Genomic DNA, 27,036 nt, shown 5'->3' with positions numbered 1-27,036 from the left:
CAGATGGCGTTTGAGCATTGATCTGGGTGCTCTCTCCAAGGGCCCCAGGGTAGGTGAGGGCTCCAGGGCAGGCAGGACTTGAGGAGCCGGGTGCAGGGGTGTGGGGAGCCCCCCAGCAGGCAGCATCAACTAGGAGTGCAGCATGGGATCAGCGGCTAGCCTAGTATCTGTGGAAAGCTTTAATGGCCGTGTACAGGGGTATGGGGCAGAGTGAGCCTGGCCAGCCGGGCACCAGCGTCACCAGATGAACATTGGCTTGCCATCATCATGTGCCAGCTGGTTGAGGCACGAGAGCAACAGCAGCGCATCGGTGAGCATGCTGGGGTGCACGGTCTCCACCAGCACGCGTTGCAGGAAGTCCACGGTGTAGGAGCCGCCCTCCGAGGCCGCCAGCTCGGGCCGCTCACGCAGGATGCCATAGGCGTTCACCAGCTGCTCCGTCAGCGCAGGATGTACCCGCCCGTTGTAGCCCAGACTCTGTAGTCGGTTCATGATGCTCACGTAGCGCTGGGTGAGTGTCTGGCACAGCTCCTCATCCAGTTTGTGGTCACTGGGGTTCAGGGATGCCTGTGGGGAGAGTGGTCTTCAGGGACCCTGCTGCCCCACTCTGGCACATAGGAAGGGGAACTGTGTAGTATGACTACCACCCAAGGGGGTGGGCAGGGAGGAGGTCCTGTGTGACAGGCTGGAGGGATCTGGGGGTAGGGGAGTCTGGGGGCTGAGCCTGACAGAGAAGCCCCAAAGCCCTACCCAGGCAGGACCAGTAGCTCTGCAAAGTTCTCAGAATACCCCATTCCTGTTGCCTGCTCCATTCACCACCAGGGATTTGGGACTGGGCTGAAGACAGAGACTGTGGCTGAGAGTCTGGAGGCATTGGGAAAAAATGGGGGGCTCTTCAAACCCCCATGTTTGACTGGCCTGGAAGTCTTCAGGACTTGCCCAGGACTCCTCCTGGCTCCCCTCCCTGATCCTCCTCAGTCTCCTCTGGAGGCCTCTGCTTCATACCCTGAACTCCATCCTCAGGACCTCCTCGTGCACCTCTGTGGGACTTATTTTCCTCCCTGACACTAAATGTGGGATGCCAGCCAAGCACTCTGGACCCCAGCTCTCAGGGTCTGCCACCTGGACCTGAGGACTGGGAGATATGGTGGGTCTCCACTGGGCACGCCCACCCCAGCCAGGCAGCTTCTGCCTCTGGCCAGGATCTCTCTAATTGCCTGGTGCTTCTGTTGTACTAGTTTTTAAATATTTTGAAGAGCTCCCTGATTAGAAGGAATTTCATTACCCTATTTAAAAACAAAGGAGATAAATAAAACAAATAAAAATAAGATGAAATGAAATGACTTAGGTATGCAATACAAGCAAGATAGATATCAAAACAAACCTAAAGGAAGCCCAAGGAAGGAAATAAAAAATAGCAGAAATTAGGAAACAGAATCCAAAGGATTTGCCATGATCAGCAAAACACAATTGGACAAAGTAGACCCACTTCACTGAAGAGCCAGAGCAAAGACTGGGGCAGAAGTCCCTCTGCCTGTAGGAACTCCCAGTCAAGGCCACATGGCACCCATTCTGCAGTGGCCTGCACGTCACTAAGTTCCAGCCAATGAGATGAAACTATGACTGTGAGCCCCACCTCCTGAAGGCTGACTTGGCCCCTAGGTCTGAGAGAGTGAGGGACTCATGAAAAATAGGGCCCCTTAAGATTTAAGATTAAGGGGCAGCATCTCTCAGCAGGGAGTGAGACAGCCACGTTAGCTCTGAGTCCTACAGGGTTAAAAGATGCACCTGAAAAGTAGGACTTAAACAGTGGGTCAGTCAAGGCCAAGAGAGTAAGGTAACATTCCAGGAGATGGCAGGCTGGGAAGTCCGTGCAGCCTTCTGAGACTGTGTAGCCAGCAGAGCTACAGAGAAGCCAGGTCCAGACAAGACATGGTCAGTAAGACCAAACAACATTCTGCTGTTTTCAAAATAATACTAGTGCTTTTTTCCCAGATGGTAAGGAGGGAACTCCAGGTGGGGAGGGCAAGCACGTGTGTAGAACAGTCACTAAAGTGGCCTGCAGTCACCTTTATGAGCCTAGAGGTACAGAGCACATGAAGAGCACACCCCAGGGTGGAGACTTCAGCGGGAAACGCCCAACACCGAAGAGGCACGAGGAGGAGAGCCAGGCCAGCTGACACCCACCTCTGCCTGGGGTGACATCAAGAGGCCGGTCCCACCTACCCTAGATGCCGTAAAAGCTGAACACTGGGATTGCTGTCCCCAGGTGCCGCCTCCCTGGTGCGCCAGCAGAACCAAGAGCCTTGTTCACATCCCAGCTGTGCCTGTATCTGACTCTCCTGACACAATAACCCATCCAAGGGGTGACAGACTGAGTCCCACAACACATAGATGAAGACATGAGAGCTGGAGAGCTGAGAGGAAGGACGAAGGACTGAGGCTGACGCCGCTGTGGCAGGTGAGGCTGGCTTACTGCAGCCCTGCTTGTCACAGCAGTTTGGTGTAGTCTCTGACACGCGAGTAAAATTGCAGAGGACTTAACAGCACCCTAATGCATTACATCAGGTATCTATGGTTAATTATCTGGAAGACTTTTCGTGCTTCTCAGAATGTTAAGAAGAAAGGGAGGGAGTGAGGAACCTGTGACATCTCAATGACAGAAAAGGCACCCTAGAAAATCAGTTTGTTCATGAAAAAACAATATGATCATTTTTGAGATTGCAGGAAAGCTCTTAACCTGAAGTGGCAGACACTGATGTTCACCCAGCTGTCTGTCACTTACTGTGGCCTTCCTGACGGGAAGCTGAAGCTCTTTCAGACTCCAGTCTGCTGTCTGGGCTTCTGCCAAGCAGATGGATGTGGGTGGTTGGGACTTCCACACAGAGGTGGCAACTTTGGGGAATCCATGGGCGTGGCCCTAGTTCTTCAGGGACAGCTGTGTTTGACTCGGGCATCTGACTGGGTGTGTGCACACTGTCCTGGACAGTGGGGCTCATAGCTTGTCCACTAGGAAGGTCTTCTGTTGTGTCGGTGTTTGTCCAGGCAGTGTAGCACACAAGCACAGTTTTGTGTCCTTGAAGCTTTTCTAACTACCTAGACATTTACCATAAACGCTTGCTAGTGTGGGTTCAGCCACCAAGACCACTGAGTTGCCCGAAAAGACCCAGTGAGTAATCTAGAACACACTTCATGCTTTATGGGGAGGCTAGCATTCCCTGTCAATGTAAATATGGGATAAAGTTGCCTCTATGATCTGCTGTTTTTAAATACTCGGCCCAACAACCTGGACAATATAAGCTATAGTATGATAAATAAAATTTAGGGGGCTAGGGCTGTAGCTCAATGGTAGAGCACCTGTCTAGCACATGTAAGTGTGGCTCTGGGTTTGATTCTCAGCACCACATAAAAATAAATAACTACAACTAAAAAAAGAAAAGCTTTAGGTCTGGGGGTATAGGTCTGTGGTACAATGCTTGCTTGGCATAGACGAGGCTGGGTTTCTATCCCCGTACCAGAGAGAGAGAGAGGAAGGGAGAGACTTGAGCAGATAGATATGTTTAACCTGATTAAACAATGTATACATGTAGGGATGCATCATATGACTCCCCATTAATATGTACAATTTTTGTGTTTTTATTAGTTTAAAAATAAATTTAGGTGTGGTGGTGCACACCTGTAATCTCAGAGACTTGGGAGGCTGAGGCAGGAGAATCACTAATTCAAAGCCAGCCTCAGAAACTTAGAGAGGCCCTAAGCAATTCCGTGAGACCCTGTCTCAAAATAAAAATTTAAAAGGGCTGGGGATGTGCTGAGTGGTTAAGCACCCCGGGGTTCAATCCCAAAGTAATAGTAATAATAATAATAATAATAATAATAATAGGGCTAGGGATATAGCTCAGTTGGTAGAGTGCTTGCCTTTAAAGCACAAGGCTCTGGGTTCAATCCCCAGCACTGCAAAATAATAATAATAATATAATAACAACAACAACAACAACAACATAAATTTGATTGAAAAGAAGAGATTACAACTGTCTGTTAAATAAAGGGCCAGGAAAAGTGGAAGTAGATACAGAAAGGAATCAACAAACGATCCAGACTAAGACAAGGGGGTAAATATCTGGTTCTAAAATGTGACATCAGTCAGCCCCTAGTGGACCCATGCAGAGGGCATGGGTATCAGCCCAGGTTGCAAAGCCACTTCTCTGCAGGAGGGCCCTGGGGAGCTCCTTCCCAGGGGGAATGAGGGTCTCCTCACTGACAGGAGAATGGGCCAATGGGTCTGGAATTGGTGATGGAGGCTTTTGGGCTCAATGATTTTAGTGTCTTGGTGATAGTGAGATGCCTAGAGGCTGTCAGTGGGGCTCAGTGGGCACTGTGCTGGCTTTGACTTCCATGGGCACCAGAGGAAGTATTGCCTTATGTACATTTGCTCTTACCTAATGAGTTGTGCCTTGGCGCTGCAAATGTTAAATTCTACAGCCTAAGCAATAACTTCCATTTCAAGGGTAAGAAACAACATGAAGGGGGACAAACACAGACCATTCCTGTCAAAGACCCATGTGTTTTATCATCTTCCATTTAAACAACAAACAATAGGAATCCTCTTTTCACAGTTTACTATCCAGTTTCTACCTGGACAACTAGACATTTGCTTATAATCAAATGTAGTCTTTGCAAAGACAACTAGACACCAGATGCCAGCATTTAGAGACATAAGCATTGTGCTTCTACAGTGTGTTTTGCCAAGTTTTGAATTGCCCTAGCCAATCTGTACTGTGGCATAGCAGCATTGCTTTGGGACACCAGCAGAGGATTGTCATCTAGAAACTCCACCGAAGAGGGTCCCACTGATGCCAGTAACAGAAGTTGCAAGGTGCTGAGGGGTGACCAGTACTGTAAAGATGTGTGATCAAAGCCACCAACAGCAGCAAAGCCTGTGATCCCAGATGCTCCAGGGGCTGATCTCAAGTAAGGTCAGCAAGACTTAGCAAGACCATGTGTCAAAATAAAAAATAAAAATAAATAAAAAGAGCTGGGGGTATACGTATATGACAAAGCACCACTGGGTTCAATCCCCAGTACCAGGGGAAAGAGAGAGAGAGAGAGAGAGAGAGAGAGAGAGAGAGATGTAATCTATCAATGCAGTTTAATCCATAAATCAATGTAAAACTACTCAAAATTTGAAACAGGTTTTCCCAGGAACTTGATGTTTCCACTATAAAAATTCACACTGAATAGAAAGAGCTAAAACAATCAAGGGAGAAGCAACGTGAGGTCTGCCTGGAGTGATACCCAGTTCTGTGCAGCTCTCGGGGACAGCATGGCTTGGATGGAGCAGCTAGAGAGCCCAAACAGGTGCAGGGCTAGAAGAGGGACAGAGGCAGGTGCTGGGCACCCCCTTGGCCTGGCAGTGCTGGGCTTCTGCAGCTCTGGTTGGTTGCCCACTACAAGAGAATGCTGTGAGGTCCCAAGGGATTGTCCGTGCCCCTCAAAAGAAACTAAGCTGCTGCAGTCATTCTGTCCACACAGCCCTCTCCGTCTTCTCTTCAGAGTACCCCTTGTCCCTTTGTGTGGTTGTCCCCCAGGCCTAAGGGCTGTCCCTCTACACCTACCCATTGAGGCTCTGCACTATGGCTATACACTGCTGGGGGGGTCATCCCAAGCTGGTGGTCCCTCTGTGTGAGGCTTGCCTCTGGAGCTAGACCAGGGGTTGTCCATGCTGGGGAGAGGTACCATCCTCCCTAACCCACACCATCATGATCAGTTACAGGGCAGTCAAAGACCTAAGGGAAGAAAAAAACAACTTCAAATCCTTAGGAGAGAATTCAGATGATGAGAGTATAGAAAATGCAGAATACTTTCAGGACTTTCTGATGGGAAGATTTTTAAACTTTTAAGACATAAAGAGGCCGGGCGTGGTGGTGCTTGCCTATAATCCCAGCAGCTTGGGAGGCTGAGGCAGGAGGATCACAAGTTCAGAGACAGCCTCAGCAGCTTATTGAGGCCCTAAGCAACTCAGTGAGACCCTGTCTCTAAATAAAATACAAAATAGGGGTGGGGAGGTGGTTGAGTGCTCCTGAGTTTAATCCCGGGTACCCCCCTGCAAAAAAGTATAAACATCAAGGGCAAAAGCTGAAAATTCTGATTACATTAACCTTAACTACTTACCCAAAGGAAAATTTAACCTAAGGAAAAGGCCAGCTCAAACCTGGACCCAAAATCAAGCCTTGTAACCAAGTCAATCCTTCCCAAACTACACACAAAAGGCTCGTGTTTGTCAAGCACCGTCCTCCATGCTCCATGGTAGGAGGTAAGTGGACGTATCCTGGGAATATGCCAGAATGAGCCTTGGGCCTGAGGTCCCTGAAAACGAGGCCAACAGCCGCTGCATGGCTCTGGGGCCAGTTTCCTGTGGTCCCCCAGTGATCCTTGAAGACACCCACAGGACCAGGGAGGAAGTGTGGGCTGTGCCATTCTGGGGAGGGTCACAGTACTCCTCAAGCCTCTGGCTCAGCCTCTGGGGATTAGGGTCGCCCATTCAGAGGCCATCCTGGTGGCAGAGGAGGAGAGCCATCTGTCTGTTCTTGGAACCCTCTTCTTTGGGGAGGCCGCTGGGACTGGGACCACGGGCTCTCGCTGCCAGATGCCCTGGATACCTGCTGGCCACTTGGATTGAGCATTGGCTTCTTCCATCCCAGGGTCTCCTCGGATTCTAACATGTTAGCTTCACTGGAGGGCAGGGTCCCCAGTGTTCCCTCCTGGGTCAGCATACTGCCCCATCCCTTCAGATTCCTCTGGCAGTGTGTGGGAGACGGACAGCCACACACCTGGATGATCTTCTCTGGAATGTTGGAGACAGTGAAGCCATAGAGGCGCACACGCTCTGGGAATATGCTGGACAGGATCCTGCGGTCCAGCTGGAAGGCGATCTCCCCCACAAGCCTCTCCCAGGCCAGCTGCTTCGACTCTGGGGATGACAGAGGGACTTGGCTGAGCAGTGGATGAAATGCTGGGGTGTGGTCTACAGCCCAGGTGGGTGGCAGGGGGGTTGGTCTAGGAGCCCCAGACTGGCAGTGAGACCCTATGGCATCACTGACCTCGGGTGCTGTCTGGGAACTTGCTAGTCTTGCGGTGGGCCATCTTCCGCTCCAACTCCAGGAGGCCTTTTCGAGATGATTCCGTGGTACGTGAACACCCCCGGCTGTCATTCACCGAAGCCGGGGAGGATGAGGTGCGTGGTGGGGATTGGGGGTTGCGTGGGGGAGAATGGGGGGCAGGCAAGGGCCGGGTAGGAGAGTGCTGCGCTCGGGTAGGGGTGGGGATGGTGCCTGAGGGGGTGCAGTTGGTGGCAGCTTGGGGGATGGGGACAGGGACTGTGCCAGCAGGAGAGGCAGTAGGGGGGGTAGGGACAGAGGCAGGGACCATCTGTCCCTGGGGGACACCAGACTGGATTCGGGCATCTGCGGTGCCATAGAAGGTTGTCGTGGGACCAGGCATGGCCACGATGCCCACCGGGGTGGAGGTCTGGAGGGGTGCACCCACAAATGTCACGCTGAGGGGTTCTGGTTCCTGGATTGGCTGGGGGTGTTCACTGGCGAGTGTGACTGGTTGGGGAGGCAGAAATGAGAGGAGGGGGTTAGAGTGAGGCAGGGCGGGTGCAGGGTCTGGCCTCCCTAGGGCACACCCTGCCCCTGCCTGGCACCCCATTACCTTTGGAGGTGATGGCGGGCCCTGCACCAGCTGAGGAAAGGGGCCCAGAGGGACCTCCTTGGAGCGTGTCTGCCAGCCGCACCCCTGGGGCCTCCGGCACAATCAGGCCGCCCATGGGGCTGGCCAGAAGGTTCTGAGACACACCTAGCGGGGCGGCTGTGGAAGTGAGCAGGGGGCTGCTCAGAGAGACTGCTACTGGGCCTGCCAGGGGAGCCATCAGGGGACTGCTCTGAGACACAGCCAGGGGGCCTGTCAGGGCGCCTGCCAAGGGGCTGCTTGGAGTCAGGGAGCCGGTGGAGGTTAAGCCCAGGGAGTTGGTCAGGGTGGCCCCGGGGGTCACTGTGATGGGGTTGGCCAGGTGGCTACTCAGGGGGCCAGTTGAGGGCAGGCTGGTCAGGGTGCCCCCTGGGGTCATTGCTATGGGGCTGGCCAGGTGGCTGCTCAGGGGGCCGGTCAGGAGGCTGGTGAGTGGGCTGCTCTGTGACACAGGCACCGGGTTGGACAGCAGCGTGTTGAGAGGGCCCATCAGGGGGCTCACAAAGGAGCCCACTGCAGGGCTGGGTTGTGGGCTGCTCAGCATGTCTGCCAGGGGTGCCAGGGCCACAACCCCCACTTCTTCCAGGACTTGTTCGTTTGCTGCTGCAGCTGGGGACGGGGGCAGGAAGACACCTGGGGGACACAGAGAGAGCACTGAGACCCCAGGCGAGTCCTGCCAGGAGTAGTGGAGGCAGTAATGGGCTCTCCTACCTTTCTAGGGCCTGGCCAAAGTGTTTGTCTGACTTTGGTGACTCGACCTCTCTGAGCCTCACTGCTTAGGTGGGTTGGAGTAATGATGCCCCTGCCTTTGAGGGGATTCAAGGGGCAGCCCCTGTGGAGGACCTGCTCCTCTTCTCTCAGTCCCCAGAGTCTTGTGTGCAGCTCTGATTCTCCAATTAGTCCTCCCAGACTGACTTCTCTGCCTGCCTCCCTTCAAGTCACGAGATGGTTCACAGCCCTCCCCTCAGTTGTTCGTATTGTACTGAGCTGCTGACCCCTCACCCAAGAAAGGAGGGTTTCCCAGTGGCAGGACTCTCAGGTGGCCAAGTTGGCCCTTCTGGTCTCTGAAGGGGAAGAGTGGGCTGGGCCTCCTGTGGAGAGAGATGAACCCGCCGGGTAGGACCCCTAGGGGGTCAAGGCTTCAACAGGCAGAGCCTCACCTGGCCCAGGGCCATGTACAGTCTGCCTGAAGAGGGAACGTAGGCCTGTGAGGGCAGGTTGGCCCCCGCCATGCATCCTAAGAGGCCCAGACTAATTTCTTTACACTCCTGGACCCCCTGGGAGTTCCATGAGTTCTGGAGGAGAGTACCTTCAAATGACCACGGTTTGAGGGAGAGTCCCCTAGGAGGCACAGAGCTAAGTAAGGAGGCAGAGTGCAGGCAAGAGTTTTGAGGGTACGCAATTTCAGTGAAGACTTCTGCTTTATTTGTCATGTCACAAAAGCAGTATGTGCTTATTATAGGGAAAGAATGGAAAACAGACAAGAGAAAAACATGAGAACTCCCTGACAGTCCAAGCATGCCACGGTTAGTCCCTAGAGAAGAGCTTGCCATCACCTTGCAGACTTTTCTACGAGTTTATGTAAATCAGGGGTTGGAGAATATTTTCTGTAAAGAGTCAATTGGTAAATATTTCCCACTTTGCCAGCCACATGGTCTCTGTTGTAAGTATTCAAGTCTGTTGTTCTTTTGCTGTTCAGCAAAGGCAGCCAAAGAAAACTTGAAAGTGAATGACTAAGGAAATGTAGCAATAAGCAATATTTATGGACACGAAGTTTTGAATTTTGTGTACTTTTCATGTGTTATTAAACAGTATTTTTTTTTTTTTTTTGCGGTCCTGGGGATCGAACCCAGGGCCTTGTGCTTGCAAGGCAAGCACTCTATCGACTGAACTATCTCCCCAGCCCTTAAACAGTATTCTTGTTTTGATTTTTTTTCAACCATTTAAAAACGTAAAACCTGTTCTTAATTCACAGGCTTTATACAAACTTGAGAAAATGACCACTGGAAACACGACCACTGTGGGTGATTGGCCAGGTGGCCAATTCAAAATCTCAATCATTCTCAATGTAAATTATAGCTGATTAATTTGATATATGCATACAAATGGCGCCGCTATAGTCTTCATTTGCCTGTTCACCAAAAGGGTGAGGGAGATGGGACAGATCTTGGCCAGCTTCTCCAGAGGAAAATGGCCCAGTCTTTTGAGTTTTGGTCCAAGTTGAATTCCAGATAAAATCAGTAAGCACTACAAAGAAGGTAACTCTATGACTACCAAGGGTGCACTTCATAGAAAGTATAACATCAGAACACACAAAGCAAAAACCACAGGGACTCTCAGAAGCTGCCCCCAGATCCAGGACAGAATGAGCAATGACACAGGGAATGGATTCTGTAATTCACAAAGCTGGTCTAATACACCCCAGAGATATTCAACAGCAGGTGTGAGCAGGGTTCAATACCCAGGCTGAAAAACAAAAAGGCAGAAATAAGTCCTTTCTTAGTAGGATTTGCGCCCCCCTGGTACCAGGGATTGAACCCAGGGGCACTTAAACACTGAGCCACATTTCCCAGTCCTTTTTAAAAAATATTTTGTTTAGAGACAGGGTCTCACTGAGTTGCTTAGGGTCTCGTTAAATTGTTGAGGCTGGCTTTCGTGATCCTCCTGCATTAGTCTCCTGGGCCACTACAATTACAGATGTGCGCCTCTGCATCTGGCTCTTATTGGAGAATTTAAAAAATGTATTAAAATCCCTAATTAAAAGACAGAGACTAGCAGAATGAATTTTTGAAAAAAGACTCATGATGCAACTATATGGAGACTCATTTTATATTAAAAGTCACAGATTTAAAGATAAAAGAATGGAAAAAATGAAAAAAGGCATTCCATGCAAATCCTAACCAAAAGAGAGATGGGTAACTATATTAATATCAGACAAAATATATTTTAAATAAAAATTGTTATAAAAAGCAAAGAAGGACATCACTGGTTCAACCTCTGGTAGAAGGAGGAGGAGGAGAAGGAAGAAAACAGACAATTATTCATTAAGACTTGTAGAGTCTGCACTTTCAGTAATGGAACTAGATAGAAGACCGAGAAGCAAACTAGACCTAACAGACACCTGGGACATTCCATCCAACAATGGCAGAACGCACACCGAACGTTCTCCAGGACAGACCGTGTGTGTGTGTGTGGGCAGTCTCAATGAATTTAAAAAGATTGAAATAAAAGTATTGTCTCTGACCATAATGGAATGAAATCAGAAATAAAAACAGAAGGAAACCTGGAAAAACCAATTTGTGGAGATTAAACACACTCTTAAATAACCAACGAGATAAATAAGTCACAGCAGAAATTAAAAAATACTTTGAGATAAATGAAACTGAAAACGTGACATATTAAAAATTATGGAGCTAGGTTCCATGGTGCAAGTCTGTAATTCCATCAATTTGGGAAGCTGAGGCAGGAGGATTGCAAGTTCCCGGCTAGTTTGGGCAATTTAGCAAGATGCTGTCAATAAATCAATAAATAAAAGGACTGGGGATGTGGTTCAGTGGTAAAGTGCCTCTGGTTCAATCCCGAGTACCAAAAACAAAAAATGAACAAAAAGTTTGTGGGATATAGCAAAGGCAGTACTTATAGTGGATTGTATATCTATAAATTCCTAAATTAAAAAAGAAGAAAAAAATCAACAAACTAACTGTACACTTTAAGGAACTAGAAAAAAAAAATACCAACAAGAGAAAAAAATTGAACTGTTCCCACAAAGTGGGAGAAAATATTTGCAAGACATATATTTGATAAGGAACTGTACCCAGAACATATGAAGAACTCCACAACTCATCAGTAAAAAGACAGATAGTTCAGTTTATTGAAATAGGCATTTTTCCAAAGATATGCAGATGACTAATAAACATGTGAACAGGCTCAGCATCATTACAAGGAAATGCAATTTAAAATCACAATGTGATACCACTTCACACGCACTAGGAGGGCTAAAATTAAAAAGTCACATGATTACAAGTGCTGGCAAAGATTTGAAGAAATCAGAGTCCTGATATATTGCTGGTGGGACTGTAAAATGGTACCATTTTGGAAAACAATCTGGCAGTTACTCCGAGCGTTAAACATAAAGTTACCATCCAACCCAGTAATTCTCCTTGATACATATGCAAGAGAAATGAAAACAGGTCTGCACAAAAACTGACACAGAATGTTCGTCACAACATTCATAATAGCTTAAAAGAGGAAGCCACACAACCGTCCATCAGCTGATGAATGGATACCCCAGAGTACGTCCACATCTAGGAGCAGGCCCGCATGCCCGCCTCTGACCCGTCATGTCGAGGGCAGGCCCGCACGCCCGCCTCTGACCCGTCCACGTCCAGGGCAGGCCCGCACGCCCGCCTCTGACCCGTCACGTCCAGGGCAGGCCCGCACGCCCGCCTCTGACCCGTCACGTCCAGGGCAGGCCCGCACGCCCTCCTCTGACCCGTCACGTCCAGGGCAGGCCCGCACGCCCGCCTCTGACCCGTCCACGTCGAGGGCAGGCCCGCACGCCCTCCTCTGACCCGTCACGTCCAGGGCAGGCCCGCACGCCCGCCTCTGACCCGTCACGTCCAGGGCAGGCCCGCACGCCCGCCTCTGACCCGTCACGTACAGGGCAGGCCCGCACGCCCTCCTCTGACCCGTCACGTCCAGGGCAGGCCCACACGCCCTCCTCTGACCCGTCCACGTCGAGGGCAGGCCCGCACGCCCGCCTCTGACCCGTCACGTCCAGGGCAGGCCCGCACGCCCGCCTCTGATCCCTCCACGTAGAGGGCAGGCCCGCACGCCCGCCTCTGACCCGTCACGTCCAGGGCAGGCCCACACGCCCTCCTCTGACCCGTCCACGTCGAGGGCAGGCCCGCACGCCCGCCTCTGACCCGTCACGTCCAGGGCAGGCCCGCAGGCCCTCCTCTGACCCGTCACGTCCAGGGCAGGCCCGCACGCCCTCCTCTGACCCGTCACGTCCAGGGCAGGCCCGCACGCCCGCCTCTGATCCCTCCACGTAGAGGGCAGGCCCGCACGCCCGCCTCTGACCCGTCACGTCCAGGGCAGGCCCGCACGCCCGCCTCTGACCCGTCACGTCCAGGGCAGGCCCGCACGCCCGCCTCTGACCCGTCCACGTCGAGGGCAGGCCCGCACGCCCGCCTCTGACCCGTCACGTCCAGGGCAGGCCCGCACGCCCTCCTCTGACCCGTCACGTCCAGGGCAGGCCCGCACGCCCTCCTCTGACCCGTCCACGTCGAGGGCAGGCCCGCACGCCCGCCTCTGACCCGTCACGTCCAGGGCAGGCCCGCACGCCCGCCTCTGACCCGTCCACGTCTAGGGCAGGCCCGCACGCCGGCCTCTGACCCGTCACGTCCAGGGCAGGCCCGCACGCCCGCCTCTGACCCGTCCACGTCGAGGGCAGGCCCGCACGCCCGCCTCTGACCCGCCACGTCGAGGGCAGGCCCGCACGCCCGCCTCTGACCCGTCCACGTCGAGGGCAGGCCCGCACGCCCTCCTCTGACCCGTCACGTCGAGGGCAGGCCCGCACGCCCGCCTCTGACCCGTCCACGTCGAGGGCAGGCCCGCACGCCCTCCTCTGACCCGTCACGTCGAGGGCAGGCCCGCACGCCCGCCTCTGACCCGTCCACGTCGAGGGCAGGCCCGCACGCCCGCCTCTGACCCGTCACGTCCAGGGCAGGCGCGCACGCCTGCCTCTGACCCATCACGTCCAGGGCAGGCCCGCACGCCCGCCTCTGACCCGTCCACGTCGAGGGCAGGCCCGCACGCGCTCCTCTGACCCGTCACGTCCAGGGCAGGCCCGCACGCCCTCCTCTGACCCGTCCACGTCGAGGGCAGGCCCGCACGCCCTCCTCTGACCCGCCACGTCGAGGGCAGGCCCGCACGCCCGCCTCTGACCCGTCACGTCCAGGGCAGGCGTGCACGCCTGCCTCTGACCCATCACGTCCAGGGCAGGCCCGCACGCCCGCCTCTGACCCGTCCACGTCGAGGGCAGGCCCGCACGCGCTCCTCTGACCCGTCACGTCCAGGGCAGGCCCGCACGCCCTCCTCTGACCCGTCCACGTCGAGGGCAGGCCCGCACGCCCGCCTCTGACCCGTCACGTCGTGGGCAGGCCCGCACGCGCACCTCTGACCCGTCACGTTGAGGGCAGGCCCGCACGCCCGCCTCTGACCCGCCACGTCGAGGGCAGGCCCGCACGCCCGCCTCTGACCCGTCACTGACCCGTCCACGTCGAGGGCAGGACCGCACGCCCTCCTCTGACCCGTCACGTCCAGGGCAGGCCCGCACGCCTGCCTCTGACCCGTCACGTCGAGGGCAGGCCCGCACGCCCTCCTCTGACCCATCCACGTCGAGGGCAGGCCCGCACCACCGCCTCTGACCCGCCACGTCGAGGGCAGGCCCGCACGCCCGCCTCTGACCCGTCACTGACCCGTCCACGTCGAGGGCAGGACCGCACGCCCTCCTCTGACCCGTCACGTCCAGGGCAGGCCCGCACGCCTGCCTCTGACCCGTCACGTCGAGGGCAGGCCCGCACCACCGCCTCTGACCCGTCACGTCGAGGGCAGGCCCGCACGCCCGCCTCTGACCCGTCCACGTCGAGGGCAGGCCCGCACGCGCTCCTCTGACCCGTCACGTCCAGGGCAGGCCCGCACGCCCGCCTCTGACCCGTCCACGTAGAGGGCAGGCCCGCACGCCCGCCTCTGACCCATCACGTCCTAGGCAGGCCCGCACGCCCGCCTCTGACCCGTCACGTCCAGGGCAGGCCCGCACGCCCGCCTCTGACCCGTCACGTCCAGGGCAGGCCCGCACGCCCGCCTCTGACCCGTCCACGTCGAGGGCAGGCCCGCACGCCCGCCTCTGACCCGTCACGTCCAGGGCAGGCCCGCACGCCCGCCTCTGACCCGTCACGTCCAGGGCAGGCCCGCACGCCCGCCTCTGACCCGTCCACATGGAGGGCAGGCCCGCACGCCCGCCTCTGACCCGTCACGTCGAGGGCAGGCCCGCACGCCCGCCTCTGACCCGTCACGTCGTGGGCAGGCCCGCACGCGCACCTCTGACCCGTCACGTTGAGGGCAGGCCCGCACGCCCGCCTCTGACCCGCCACGTCGAGGGCAGGCCCGCACGCCCGCCTCTGACCCGTCACTGACCCGTCCACGTCGAGGGCAGGACCGCACGCCCTCCTCTGACCCGTCACGTCCAGGGCAGGCCCGCACGCCTGCCTCTGACCCGTCACGTCGAGGGCAGGCCCGCACGCCCTCCTCTGACCCATCCACGTCGAGGGCAGGCCCGCACCACCGCCTCTGACCCGTCACGTCGAGGGCAGGCCCGCACGCCCACCTCTGACCCGTCCACGTCGAGGGCAGGCCCGCACGCGCTCCTCTGACCCGTCACGTCCAGGGCAGGCCCGCACGCCCGCCTCTGACCCGTCCACGTAGAGGGCAGGCCCGCACGCCCGCCTCTGACCCGTCACGTCCTGGGCAGGCCTGTACGCCCGCCTCTGACCCGTCACGTCCAGGGCAGGCCCGCACGCCCGCCTCTGACCCCTCCACGTCGAGGGCAGGCCCGCACGCCCGCCTCTGACCCGTCACGTCGAGGGCAGGCCCGCACGCCCGCCTCTGACCCGTCACGTCGTGGGCAGGCCCGCACGCGCACCTCTGACCCGTCACGTCCAGGGCAGGCCCGCACGCCTGCCTCTGACCCGTCACGTCGAGGGCAGGCCCGCACGCCCTCCTCTGACCCATCCACGTCGAGGGCAGGCCCGCACCACCGCCTCTGACCCGTCACGTCGAGGGCAGGCCCGCACGCCCACCTCTGACCCGTCCACGTCGAGGGCAGGCCCGCACGCGCTCCTCTGACCCGCCACGTCCAGGGCAGGCCCGCACGCCCGCCTCTGACCCGTCCACGTAGAGGGCAGGCCCGTACGCCCGCCTCTGACCCGTCACGTCGAGGGCAGGCCCGCACGCCCGCCTCTGACCCGTCACGTCGAGGGCAGGCCCGCACGCCCGCCTCTGACCCGTCAAGTCGAGGGCAGGCCCGCACGCCCGCCTCTGACCCGTCACGTCGTGGGCAGGCCCGCACGCCCGCCTCTGACCCGTCACTGACCCGTCCACGTCGAGGGCAGGACCGCACGCCCTCCTCTGACCCGTCACGTCCAGGGCAGGCCCGCACGCCTGCCTCTGACCCGTCACGTCGAGGGCAGGCCCGCACCACCGCCTCTGACCCGTCACGTCGAGGGCAGGCCCGCACGCCCACCTCTGACCCGTCCACGTCGAGGGCAGGCCCGCACGCGCTCCTCTGACCCGTCACGTCCAGGGCAGGCCCGCACGCCCGCCTCTGACCCGTCACTGACCCGCCACGTCGAGGGCAGGCCCGCACGCCCTCCTCTGACCCGTCATGTCCAGGGCAGGCCCGCACACCCGCCTCTGACCCGTCACGTCGAGGGCAGGCCCGCACGCCCGCCTCTGACCCGTCACTTCGAGGGCAGCCCCGCACGCCCGCCTCTGACCCGCCACGTCGAGGGCAGGCCCGCACGCCCTCCTCTGACCCGTCACGTCCAGGGCAGGCCCGCACGCCCGCCTCTGACCCGTCCACGTCGAGGGCAGGCCCGCACGCCCGCCTCTGACCCGTCACATCCAGGGTAGGCCTGCACGCCCGCCTCTGACCCGTCACGTCGAGGGCAGGCCCGCACGCCCGCCTCTGACCCGTCCACGTCGAGGGCAGGCCCGCACGCCCGCCTCTGACCCGTCACTGACCCGCCACGTCGAGGGCAGGCCCGCACGCCCGCCTCTGACCCGCCTCTGACCAGTCCACGTCGAGGGCAGGCCCGCACGCCCTGCTCTGACCCGTCCACGTCGAGGGCAGGCCCCCACGCCCTGTTCTGACCCGTCCACGTCGATGGCAGGCCCGCACTCCCGCCTCTGACCGGTCACTGATCCGCCACGTCGAGGGCAGGCCCGCACGCCCTGCTCTGACCCGTCCACGTCGAGGGCAGGCCCGCACGCCCGCCTCTGACCATGAGTGCGGGTCGGGCCGGAGCGCTGAAGACCCTGGACCACACGCCCGGGCACAGGCCGCGGGAGGCCGCTCGTACGACCCGCGTTGCACGGAAGGTCTGGGGTGGGCGATCCATGAAGAGGCAGCCCCGCGCGAGATCCAGTGCAGATGCGCTGCACTGACCTGTTTTGATGACTTGGGTGCAGAAAGATGGGTCACATCCGACGAGGGAGCTTAAAGAGAAAAGCCAACGCCGAGACCAAGGCAGCGGGTCGCGTTTCAGGCGGTTCGAGCTCTGGTGGCCCGCCAGACTGCGGCCGGGTCTTCCCCGCGAGGGCAGCCTAGTCCGCCAGGGCGCGCCCAGCGCTTCCCGCCCGGTCCGCAGCCCCGGGCGCCAGGCCGCAGCAGGAGACCTGGGCTGCCACAGGGCGGGTAGCGGTTCCGAAGGGTCCCCGGGGCACTTGCGCAGGGCGGGGCGGGGCGGGACTTTGTGCTGGGAGGGGCCGCCAGGAGGGCGGGGCTACGCCGTGGAGGCGGGACTTGCTGATGAGAGGGCCTAGGGGCGGGGCCTGTTGTCCGGGGCGGGGCTAAGGTCCTGAGGAAGAGACGGTGCCCTCTGAGGAGGCAGGGTGCTGAAGAGGGAGGGTCCTGGGGGCAGGGTCCCGAGGAGGGAGGGTCCTGAGGAGGGAGGGTCCTGAGGAGGCAGGGTCCTGAGGAGGGAGGGTCCTGATCCTGAGGAGGGAGGATCCTGAGGAGGGAGGGTCCTGGGGGCAGGGTCCCGAGGAGGGAGGGTCCTGATCCTGAGGCGGGAGATCCCGAGAAGGGAGGGTCCTGGGGGCAGGGTTCCGAGGAGGGAGGGTCCTGGGGGCAGGGTCCTGAGGAGGGAGGGTCCTGGGGGCAGGGTCCTGAGGAGGGAGGGTCTTGAGGAGGGAGGGTCCTGGGGGCAGGGTTCCGAGGAGGGAGGGTCCTGGGGGCAGGGTCCTGAGGAGGGAAGGTCCTGGGGGCAGGGTCCTGAGGAGGGAAGGTCCTGGGGGCAGGGTCCTGAGGAGGGAGGGTCCTGGGGGCAGGGTCACGAGGAGGGAGGGTCCTGGGAGCAGGGTCCCGAGGAGGGAGGGTCCCGAGGAGGGAGGGTCCTGAGGAGGGAGGGTCCTGGGAGCAGGGTCCCGAGGAGGGAGGGTCCCGAGGAGGGAGGGTCCCGAGGAGGGAGGGTCCTGAGGAGGGAGGGTCCTGGGGGCAGGGTCCTGAGGAGGGAGGGTCCTGAGGAGGGAGGGTCCTGGGGGCAGGGTTCCGAGGAGGGAGGGTCCTGGGGGCAGGGTCCTGAGGAGGGAAGGTCCTGGGGGCAGGGTCCTGAGGAGGGAGGGTCCTGGGGGCAGGGTCACGAGGAGGGAGGGTCCTGGGGGCAGGGTCCCGAGGAGGGAGGGTCCCGAGGAGGGAGGGTCCTGAGGAGGGAGGGTCCTGGGAGCAGGGTCCCGAGGAGGGAGGGTCCCGAGGAGGGAGGGTCCCGAGGAGGGAGGGTCCTGAGGAGGGAGGGTCCTGGGGGCAGGGTCCTGAGGAGGGAGGGTCCTGAGGAGGGAGGGTCCTGGGGGCAGGGTTCCGAGGAGGGAGGGTCCTGGGGGCAGGGTTCCGAGGAGGGAAGGTCCTGGGGGCAGGGTCCTGAGGAGGGAAGGTCCTGGGGGCAGGGTCCTGAGGAGGGAGGGTCCTGGGGGCAGGGTCACGAGGAGGGAGGGTCCTGGGAGCAGGGTCCCGAGGAGGGAGGGTCCCGAGGAGGGAGGGTCCTGAGGAGGGAGGGTCCTGGGAGCAGGGTCCCGAGGAGGGAGGGTCCCGAGGAGGGAGGGTCCCGAGGAGGGAGGGTCCTGAGGAGGGAGGGTCCTGGGGGCAGGGTCCCGAGGAGGGAGGGTCCTGGGGGCAGGGTCCCGAGGAGGGAAGGTCCTGAGGAGGGAGGGTCCTGGGAGCAGGGTCCCGAGGAGGGAGGGTCCCGAGGAGGGAGGGTCCTGGGGGCAGGGTCCTGAGGAGGGAGGGTCCTGATCCTGAGGCGGGAGATACCGAGAAGGGAGGGTCCTGGGGGCAGGGTCCCGAGGAGGGAGGGTCCTGGGGGCAGGGTCCTGAGGAGGGAGGGTCCTGAGGAGGGAGGGTCCTGGGGGCAGGGTCCCGAGGAGGGAGGGTCCTGGGGGCAGGGTCCCGAGGAGGGAGGGTCCTGGGGCAGGGTCCCGAGGAGGGAGGGTCCTGGGGCAGGGTCCTGAGGAGGCAGGGTCCTGGGGCCAGGGTCCCGAGAAGGGAGGGTCCTGAGGAGGGAGGGTCCCGAGGAGGGAGGGTCCTGGGGCAGGGTCCTGAGGAGGGAGGGTCCTGGGGCAGGGTCCCGAGGAGGGAGGGTCCTGGAGGCAGGGTCCTGGGGGCAGGGTCCCGACGAGGGAGGGTCCTGGGGGCAGGGTCCCGAGGAGGGAGGGTCCTGGGGCAGGGTCCCGAGGAGGGAGGGTCCTGGGGCAGGGTCCCGAGGAGGCAGGGTCCTGAGGAGGGAGGGTCCTGAGGAGGGTGGGTCCTGGGGGCAGGGTCCCGAGGAGGGAGGGTCCTGGGGGCAGGGTCCCGAGGAGGCAGGGTCCTGGGGCAGGGTCCCGAGGAGGCAGGGTCCTGGGGGCAGGGTCCCGAGGAGGGAGGGTCCTGGGGGCAGGGTCCCGAGGAGGGAGGGTCCTGGGGCAGGGTCCCGAGGAGGGAGGGTCCTGAGGAGGGAGGGTCCCGAGGAGGGAGGGTCCTGGGGCAGGGTCCCGAGGAGGGAGGGTCCTGGGGGCAGGGTCCCGAGGAGGGAGGGTCCTGGGGGCAGGGTCCCGAGGAGGGAGGGTCCTGGGGGCAGGGTCCCGAGGAGGGAGGGTCCTGGGGGCAGGGTCCCGAGGAGGGAGGGTCCTGGGGGCAGGGTCCCGAGGAGGGAGGGTCCCGAGGAGGCAGGGTCCCGAGGAGGGAGGGTCCTGAGGAGGGAGGGTCCTGGGGGCAGGGTCTGAGGAGAGGATTCCTGAGGGGCGGTCTGCGGGGCAGCTTTGGGGAGCGGTGCTGCCACGGCAGGATCTGGAGCGCACGAGGGCTGAGGGCGGCCTGTCCCTGGAGGAACGCCCTGAGAAGGTGGGCAGGCTTGCTGTGAGGCAGGGTCCTGGGAGGGCCGTAGTGGGAAGCAGGAAGGCTGATGATACTTCTGGAATAATAGGGTTAAGCTGCCCCCTGCTGGAGGAGACTTCCCCTACAAGCGGCCCCGAGAGAAGAACCGCAGGAGCAGGAGAGGGTGGGGTTAGTGGGAGAGGAGCTGTCCGGAGGTGTGCCAGGCAGCGAGAGCAGGGCAGGCCCCCAGACAGCCTGTTCTGTTCATGCTGAGTGCTGTCTTTCCCTCTTGGCTTGAGCCACTCTGACCACCTGCCACCTGACGAGAGGAGCCAGATCTGACCAATGTGGGCGGGAGCCAGGTTCCCTCACTGTTCTAGTGTCCTGGGCACTCAGTTCAGCCCTCATTTCCTCGCTCCTCTGCTACTTCAACAGCCCTGCCTCTCCTCCCCCACCTACCTCTCCCCCAGAGACATCCAGTGCGGGGGCTCTGAGCAAGCCCTAGGGCTTTCAGGGGCAGAGGCACTACAGCCTGACTCTGGTTCTGACTTTACCTCCCAGGTGGAAGGACTTCGTGCGCCAAGGATTGAACCTCTTGGCACCTGTTTCTTCTTGGTGACGTTAATTTGGCCAACAACCAACATTTACTGATTTCCTGCCACACAGATTGCCCACTCTGACCACACAGTTGTACCTTCTGGCTTGCTTGGAAAATCACTCCCAGCCACCTGGCCTTTGAGCCTTTCCAGATCTCTAGGACACTGACCTCCTAATATTTTCCCTTCTGCAACCCTCTTGACCTCCACCTCCCGGCTCAGGCAGCACCGTCTATTATGTGCCCACTCTCTTGTTGAACCGTCCTCAGCACCCCATCTGCCTGCTGCCCCCAGGCCACCGTACGCTATGGAAGGCACAAGGTTGGTGTCTGCTGCCTTTGTAGATTCCACAGACCAAGGAATGCCACCTAGTCCCCGGATAGTCAGGCAGACTTCCTAGTGGCCCCCAGTCCTCTCATCTCCACTGTGCCTCAGACTTGCCCCACCTCCCCCTCTGCCCTTGCTCTTAGAGAATGGCTTTTTTTTTTTTTAACAGAGAACATTGAAGCCAATTCCCACAGTTCCCAGCCACCTGGCGTCCCTTCCTTCTCTTCCAGGACAGTGGAAGAGAGGCTCTTCCTTCCGTCAAGGCATCTCCCATAAAATACCCTTTTCTTCTTGTGTGTTTTCTTTTTCCTCAAACATTCTTTCCTTGTTCCTTCCACGTGTAAACAAATTCAGATCTCTGCCACCTCGAAGCTCCATACTCCATGCCCCTCTCCAGCCACTACCTTCTCTTCACCCAGCTACCAGCTCCCCTGTCCCCCAAAGCCAAACTTCCTTCAGTGCCACCATCATCTTTTCTCTCCATATTCTCTCTTATTCTTCACCTCACACTGGTTGACTTTTCCCACCCCAGTGGGGTTGAAATTACTTAACCAAGGTCACAATGCCAAGTCATTGTTCCCTGAAAGCGGTAGACATTTGTAGTACTTTTCTTTCCTGACTCCTTTCCTTTTACCCTGTTGACACTTGCACTCCTCTGAAGCTATCTCTTGACTTCTACGGCATTAAACTTTTTATTTAAAAATATTTTTAGTTGTAGCTGGACACTATTACTTATTTATTATTTTCTGTGGTGCTGAGAATTGAACCCAGTGCCTCACACATGCCAGGCAAGTGCTCTAACCACTGAGCCATGACCTCAGCCCTGTTATTAAACTTTTGGGGTTTCCTTCTCCTCTCTGAGTCCTCCCTTGCCATTATTTCTGTGTCTGTGCTTATTCAAGACTTGTCCCTCCGAGTCAGTCTGTCTCCCCTTCCTCTTTTAGCATAAAAGAGTAGGATCTATTCAAGTGAGAAGAAAAGAGACAGAGCTCCCACAAGGTGAGAGGGGACCCATAGGGGTTGCCCCTCAGTTTTCCTTGCTACACTCTCTTCCCAGGTGGTGTCCCTCCCTCTCGTGGCATCAGTGAGCAATTGATATATATATATATATATATTTTTTTTTTTTTTTTTTTTTTTTTTTTTTTTTGCAGTGTCAGGGATTGAACCCAGGACCTCATGTATGGTAGGCAAGTGTTCTACCACTGAGCTGCAGCCCCAGCCCAACTCCTGAATCTTTCCTGTCTAGTGCTGACCTCTTCTCTGAGCTTCAGGCACATATCACCACTTTCTCAAGTGGATGTCATGTGGATGTCCTAAAATCAGTTTGTCTAAAATTCAGCCCATTGTCTTCCTTCAAAATGCATTTACTTTTTATAGGCTTACCTCTAGCATTTGCAGGGCTATGGGCAAGCACACAAATGGAAGCCAACTATCACACGTTGGAGTAGTTGAAAGTTAGCACTCAAGCCAACTACTAACTTATGTTATGGTTTCTTACTCTGACAGATAAACTTCTGTAACAACCCAGAAGGTCATATGTGAATTTAGAATTCTTGTGCTTTCTGGAGTGCTGGACCAGTGTGTGGTAGCTTGGCGAAAGCTAGCCCCTGACCCCAACCCTCTTTCTGCACTCCTCTTCCCTTCTGGGCTTGGTCCTGCACTATAAAGGGCCTGGCACATATGCTTTTGAAAGCCCCTGTGTCCAAGCTGTGTTCATGCCTCCCAAGCTGCATTTCCTTCTCTGTTCCTCTTGAAAGGTGTTGAATCAGAACCCCGAACCAGAGCACAAGGAAGAAGAAGGGTTGGCCCAGAAAAAGGAATTGAAGATTGAGTTCATGAAAGCAAATCAAGAAAAAGAGTCTGACCCCATGAAAAAGTTTCATCACAGGAATGGGTTTGGGGAATAGGTGGGATGAGGAAGTGGCCACAGAAAGATGCCCAAGGCAATTATAATGATCCACCTTGGCTGGGCCCAGGGCTGGAAAGTTCTGCATTCTCAGCAAGTGGCATGATACACCAGCTAGTCATCTCATGTGGGAAAGCAACAAATTCTGGATGTTCTCTTCATCATCCCTCACATCCAAGCAGTTAGGGTTTCGGATTTCTTACTGAATAACTTGAATGGCTTTCTCTTCATCATAATGTTCAGGCTATCATCTCCCACCTAAGTGATGGCAACAGCCGAGTCTAACCTTTCTCCTTGCCTCAGTCTTGTTTCCTTTGAATCCATTTCCCCATAGCAACTGGCATGATCTTTCTGAGCACAAACATGATTACTCCCGGTTAGAAACCACAAGTTTTTGCGTACTGCCTTTAGGAGAAAGTCCAAGCTCCTTCATATGTCATTCACAGTACTCGGTGACCTGACCCCTGCTCACCGTTCTAGCTGCATTGTTCAGCTCTTCCTGGTCCCTGATACAAAACTACCATGACATACTCCCAAATATGAATATATGTCCACATGAACAACACACATTCACACTCTCTGAGATAAGGCGAAATGCACTTGAACACCCATACCACATACATTCACACACTATAATACTGTAGCTCACAAACACACTTGTCACAACCCCTGTGTACATATTCACTCACATACAACATGGTCTGAAAGCCCACACACCACATTCTCTCATGTACTCCTGCACATCTTCCACACATACTCAACCTGTACACCTCAGTCACTCACACTCACACCACCACACCACAAACTGAAGTACCACACATTCTCACACCATACATATTTACACAGAGCCTGATTTTTTTTTTGGCAGTACTGGGTATTGAACCCAGGGCCTTGTGCTTGCAAGGCAAGCACTCTACCCATTGAACTATATCCCCACCCCAGAGCCCGATCTTTAACCATACTCATCTAGTTCTCATTCCTGCAACCCCTAGGATCAGGCCTTTGTTCAAGCGGGTCTTTCTTCTGGAATGCTCCTTTGTGCTTTCATCAGCTGTCTGGGCTGCTTTTCTCCAGAAAGCCTTTCCTGACCCCTAAGCTTGGAAGATTTGAAGGATTCCCTTGAGAATCAAACCTAAGGCTCATTTGGTTAGTCTGGAAGTAAGAAATTAGAGCTTAGCGTCTTAAACTGAGATTTCTTAAATGTTGTACTTACTTCTCGCATGCATATTGTTTTTGTCACCCTGTTATCTCAGTCACTAATGATACAACATTTAAAACAGGAGGGGCCTGTGTAGTGTGATCACCATGGAAATGAAATCCCAGGCTGGATGGCAGGGGACCCAGTGGGTAGGAAGAAGAGTAAGACAGCAAGGGAGTGACCTCAGACCCACAGGGCTTTTGTGTCTTGGTGCAAAGGCCCAACTTCTCAGAAGTGTGTCTCGTTCGGAGTGAGTCAAGTTCTGGGGATTTGTTTGGGTTGCAGATCCTCCAAGGGGGTCTTTACTTCCAGTGGAGGTTGGAGCTGTGCAATGGGTAGGCTGGCAGTGGCTGAGTACAGGGATCGACATGCGTCAGGGTGGAGGCCCAATGACCCAGCCTGGGAACACAAGCGGAGGGCCTTGGAGGAGGAGTATCAGTCTCAAATGCCTTGCAGAGGTGGAGAAGGATGTGGCACCTGCAAGGCCACCCACAGCCTTTCTAGAACAGCAGTATTGGAGTCTGTTGCCAAGCTGAACAGGCTTAAATAGGCAGAGAACAGGAAGCAAAGTCCTTCTCAGGAAGGAGAAAGAGTTCATGTCTGCCGATGAACAGAGGAGAGGGTCAGGTGTGGTGGGCAGTCTGCATGACAGAGTGCAGGTCACTGCAAGAGTGGGTGGGCTCTGCGTGTGTGTGGAAAGTCCACCTTGGACAGGAAGGAACACAGCTCCCTCCAGAGCAGGAAGGATATTGTAGGGAGGGAAGTGAATGTAACAATCACCAGTGTTTTGTCATCTGCTCTCGCCCTTGGTAACCTACCAACACGTGCTGGCAGCCACAGACTCCCATGGCCACACCCTGGGAGCTTGCTGCCCCCCGAAATTCTCCCTCTGGGGTCTTCCAGTGCTGAGCATTTTTTCCTTATAGCTTTCCATTCTTTCAACCCTCCTCCTCCATGTCTCCACACTCACCTCGGGGCTCTGCTGCTTCCTGGCCTCTGAATGCCCCCACCCCCACCACAGTCTCCACACTTAGGCCTAGCTCATGGATCATCACTTCAGTTGCTTTTCTGTGAACACCTGCAACTTTTTTGCCTGTTCTTCTGCCTCACCCTCCTCTGTATATTTCCATCCCATACTAATAATTACCAACCTCAGGCTTCAGTCCTGTTTTCTCTCTGAAGCTTCTAGATGTGGGTCTTAGGTGCTTCCTGGCCATGTCTAACTGGAGAGTAATGGGGTGCTAATGGTGAGGTTGGGGTAAGCTGAGGGTTCATTGCATACTGGACCCAGCAGAATAGCAAGGTGGGAAATTCACGTTTCAGTGCTGCTTGGAAGTTCAGTTGAGGGGAGGAGTGTGGCTAGGAGCTCCTACCACTAGGCAAGTAGACTCGGGGCCTAGTTTTGCCCTTTCATTCCTATGGTCCTGTGTACTCATGTTCCCTTCCTTCACTTAGTTGGGCCAATGTCTCCAGGTTTGTTACCATCTATGTCCTCCCTCCGTTGTTTTCTGAGACCCCAGCACGCTGAGTCTGTCCTCACTTGCCAGCCTCACCCTTTCCTTCCCACTGTCCTTGGACCCAGGTCTCTTATAGTTACCCTGGCGTTGAGAAGGGCCTGCTGCCGTCTCTCCAAGCCCACTGGTGAACCCGCTGATGTTGAGACCTCCTGCCTGAGTTTTGATTGCAGACTTGAGCTCCTGATTCTCCCGAATGAGCCGCACAAGCTTCTTTAGTTCCTCATTTTCCCGCACCAGCCTCTCTATCTGATGCCGAAGCCCCTCATAATTGGTGAGTAGAGACATGCCCCAGGGCAGCAGGGAGGGTGCCGCCCACAGGAGGGCACTGCACCTGGAGGCTGCCCAGGGCCCCGGGCCTTGCCCGGGCTGGAAGAGGGTGCCAGAGTCTGCAAGGCTGGCCCAGCGGGCCCTGGGTATTGTGAGGTCAGAGGCTGTGCTCTCCTCCTTGTCCTCTCCTCCAACAGGCTCAGCTCCCCATGCTGCTCTCCATGCTGTGCACAGGCCCTGCTTTGACTTGGAATGTCCTGACTCCTCCTTTTGGCAGCTTTACTCTCAAGGTGTCTCCTCTACAAAGCCTTCTTTCCCCCACTGCAAGCTAATCGCTATCTGCCGGGCTCCCAGCAGATGTGCTCTGTGTCACAGCACTTACCCTGTTCTGTGCTATTAGCTCCTTAATGCTGTCCACTGGCTTTACAGAAGAGCAGGGTCTGTGCCACTCCTCCGGAGTCCCCAGCATCCACAAAAGGGCCCAGCTGGGTGTAGGAAGGTGACCAACAAATGTTTGTTAAATGAGAACTCATTACCATGCCTTCCTGGGCAGATGATCTGTCCTTGTGATTTTGGGCAGGGAAGATTTAACCTGTCAGCTTCCACCTGAGAATGTTCTGTCTTGGATGCCTTGACATTGCCCCATAGTTTCTTCTGTCCCCAGGTGCTCAGAACCCTTCTTTAGATGCTGGCCCAGGGGCTCCCTCATCCAAGTACCTGGCTACCTATAGCTTGGCGTTTCCATTTCTGGACACTTAGTTTACCTTATCCCAAATCCTGGTGGTACCTCCTCTGCATCCGACTCTGTTCCCCAGCTCCTTGAATTTTCCTGACTTTAGTTTTTCAAGAACCTAAGACAGCCAGGCCGGTGGCACACGCCTGTAATCCCAGCAACTGGGGAGGCTGAGCCAGGAGGATCATGAGTTCAAAGCCAGCCTCAGCAATTTATCAAGGCCCTAAGCAGCTCAGTGAGACCCTTTATCTAAATAAAATACAAAAAAAGGACTGGGGAAGTGACTCCGTGGTTAAGCACCCCTGGGTTCAATTGTGGTACCAAACAAACAAACAAACAAACAACCCCCCCTCTGAAAACAAAACAAAACAAAACAACAAAAAACCCAATACAGCAAGACAGCATTACTTATCTGGTTTCAGGAACTCAGGACTGAGTCCTCATGGTACTCCCTGCTCTGAGGGCTATCTACAGAGAGCTCCATGAATCTGACCTTGGGAGCTGAGGGAGGGTGTGTCTTCATGACCCCCACGGGCTCTGTGGGCATCTGTGATCAAACCTCTTCATGGGGCAAGGAGAGGTACAGGCACAGGCCAGTGAGCAGACTCTGGAACAT

At 56.7% G+C, this 27,036-nt stretch overlaps 1 protein-coding gene across 1 annotated transcript; it reads right to left on the bottom strand.

Annotated features, from left to right (window-relative positions):
- Positions 1 to 82: 82 nt before the first annotated feature.
- SPATC1 (spermatogenesis and centriole associated 1) lies at positions 83 to 27,036 on the bottom strand (the record flags this gene model as incomplete). The annotated part of the gene is given in 7 exon segments (XM_079146858.1): positions 83 to 567; positions 6,831 to 6,970; positions 7,101 to 7,607; positions 7,714 to 8,382; positions 25,501 to 25,824; positions 25,827 to 25,911; positions 26,980 to 27,036. Coding segments are annotated over 7 exon segments (2,112 nt in total). The 3' UTR covers positions 83 to 237.

This window comes from Sciurus vulgaris (assembly GCF_902686455.1).
Source record: "Sciurus vulgaris genome assembly, chromosome: 1".
Lineage (NCBI taxonomy): Eukaryota > Metazoa > Chordata > Mammalia > Rodentia > Sciuridae > Sciurus > Sciurus vulgaris.
Note: the sequence above shows the minus strand (reverse complement) of the source record. Positions and strands in the feature narration are given on the sequence as shown.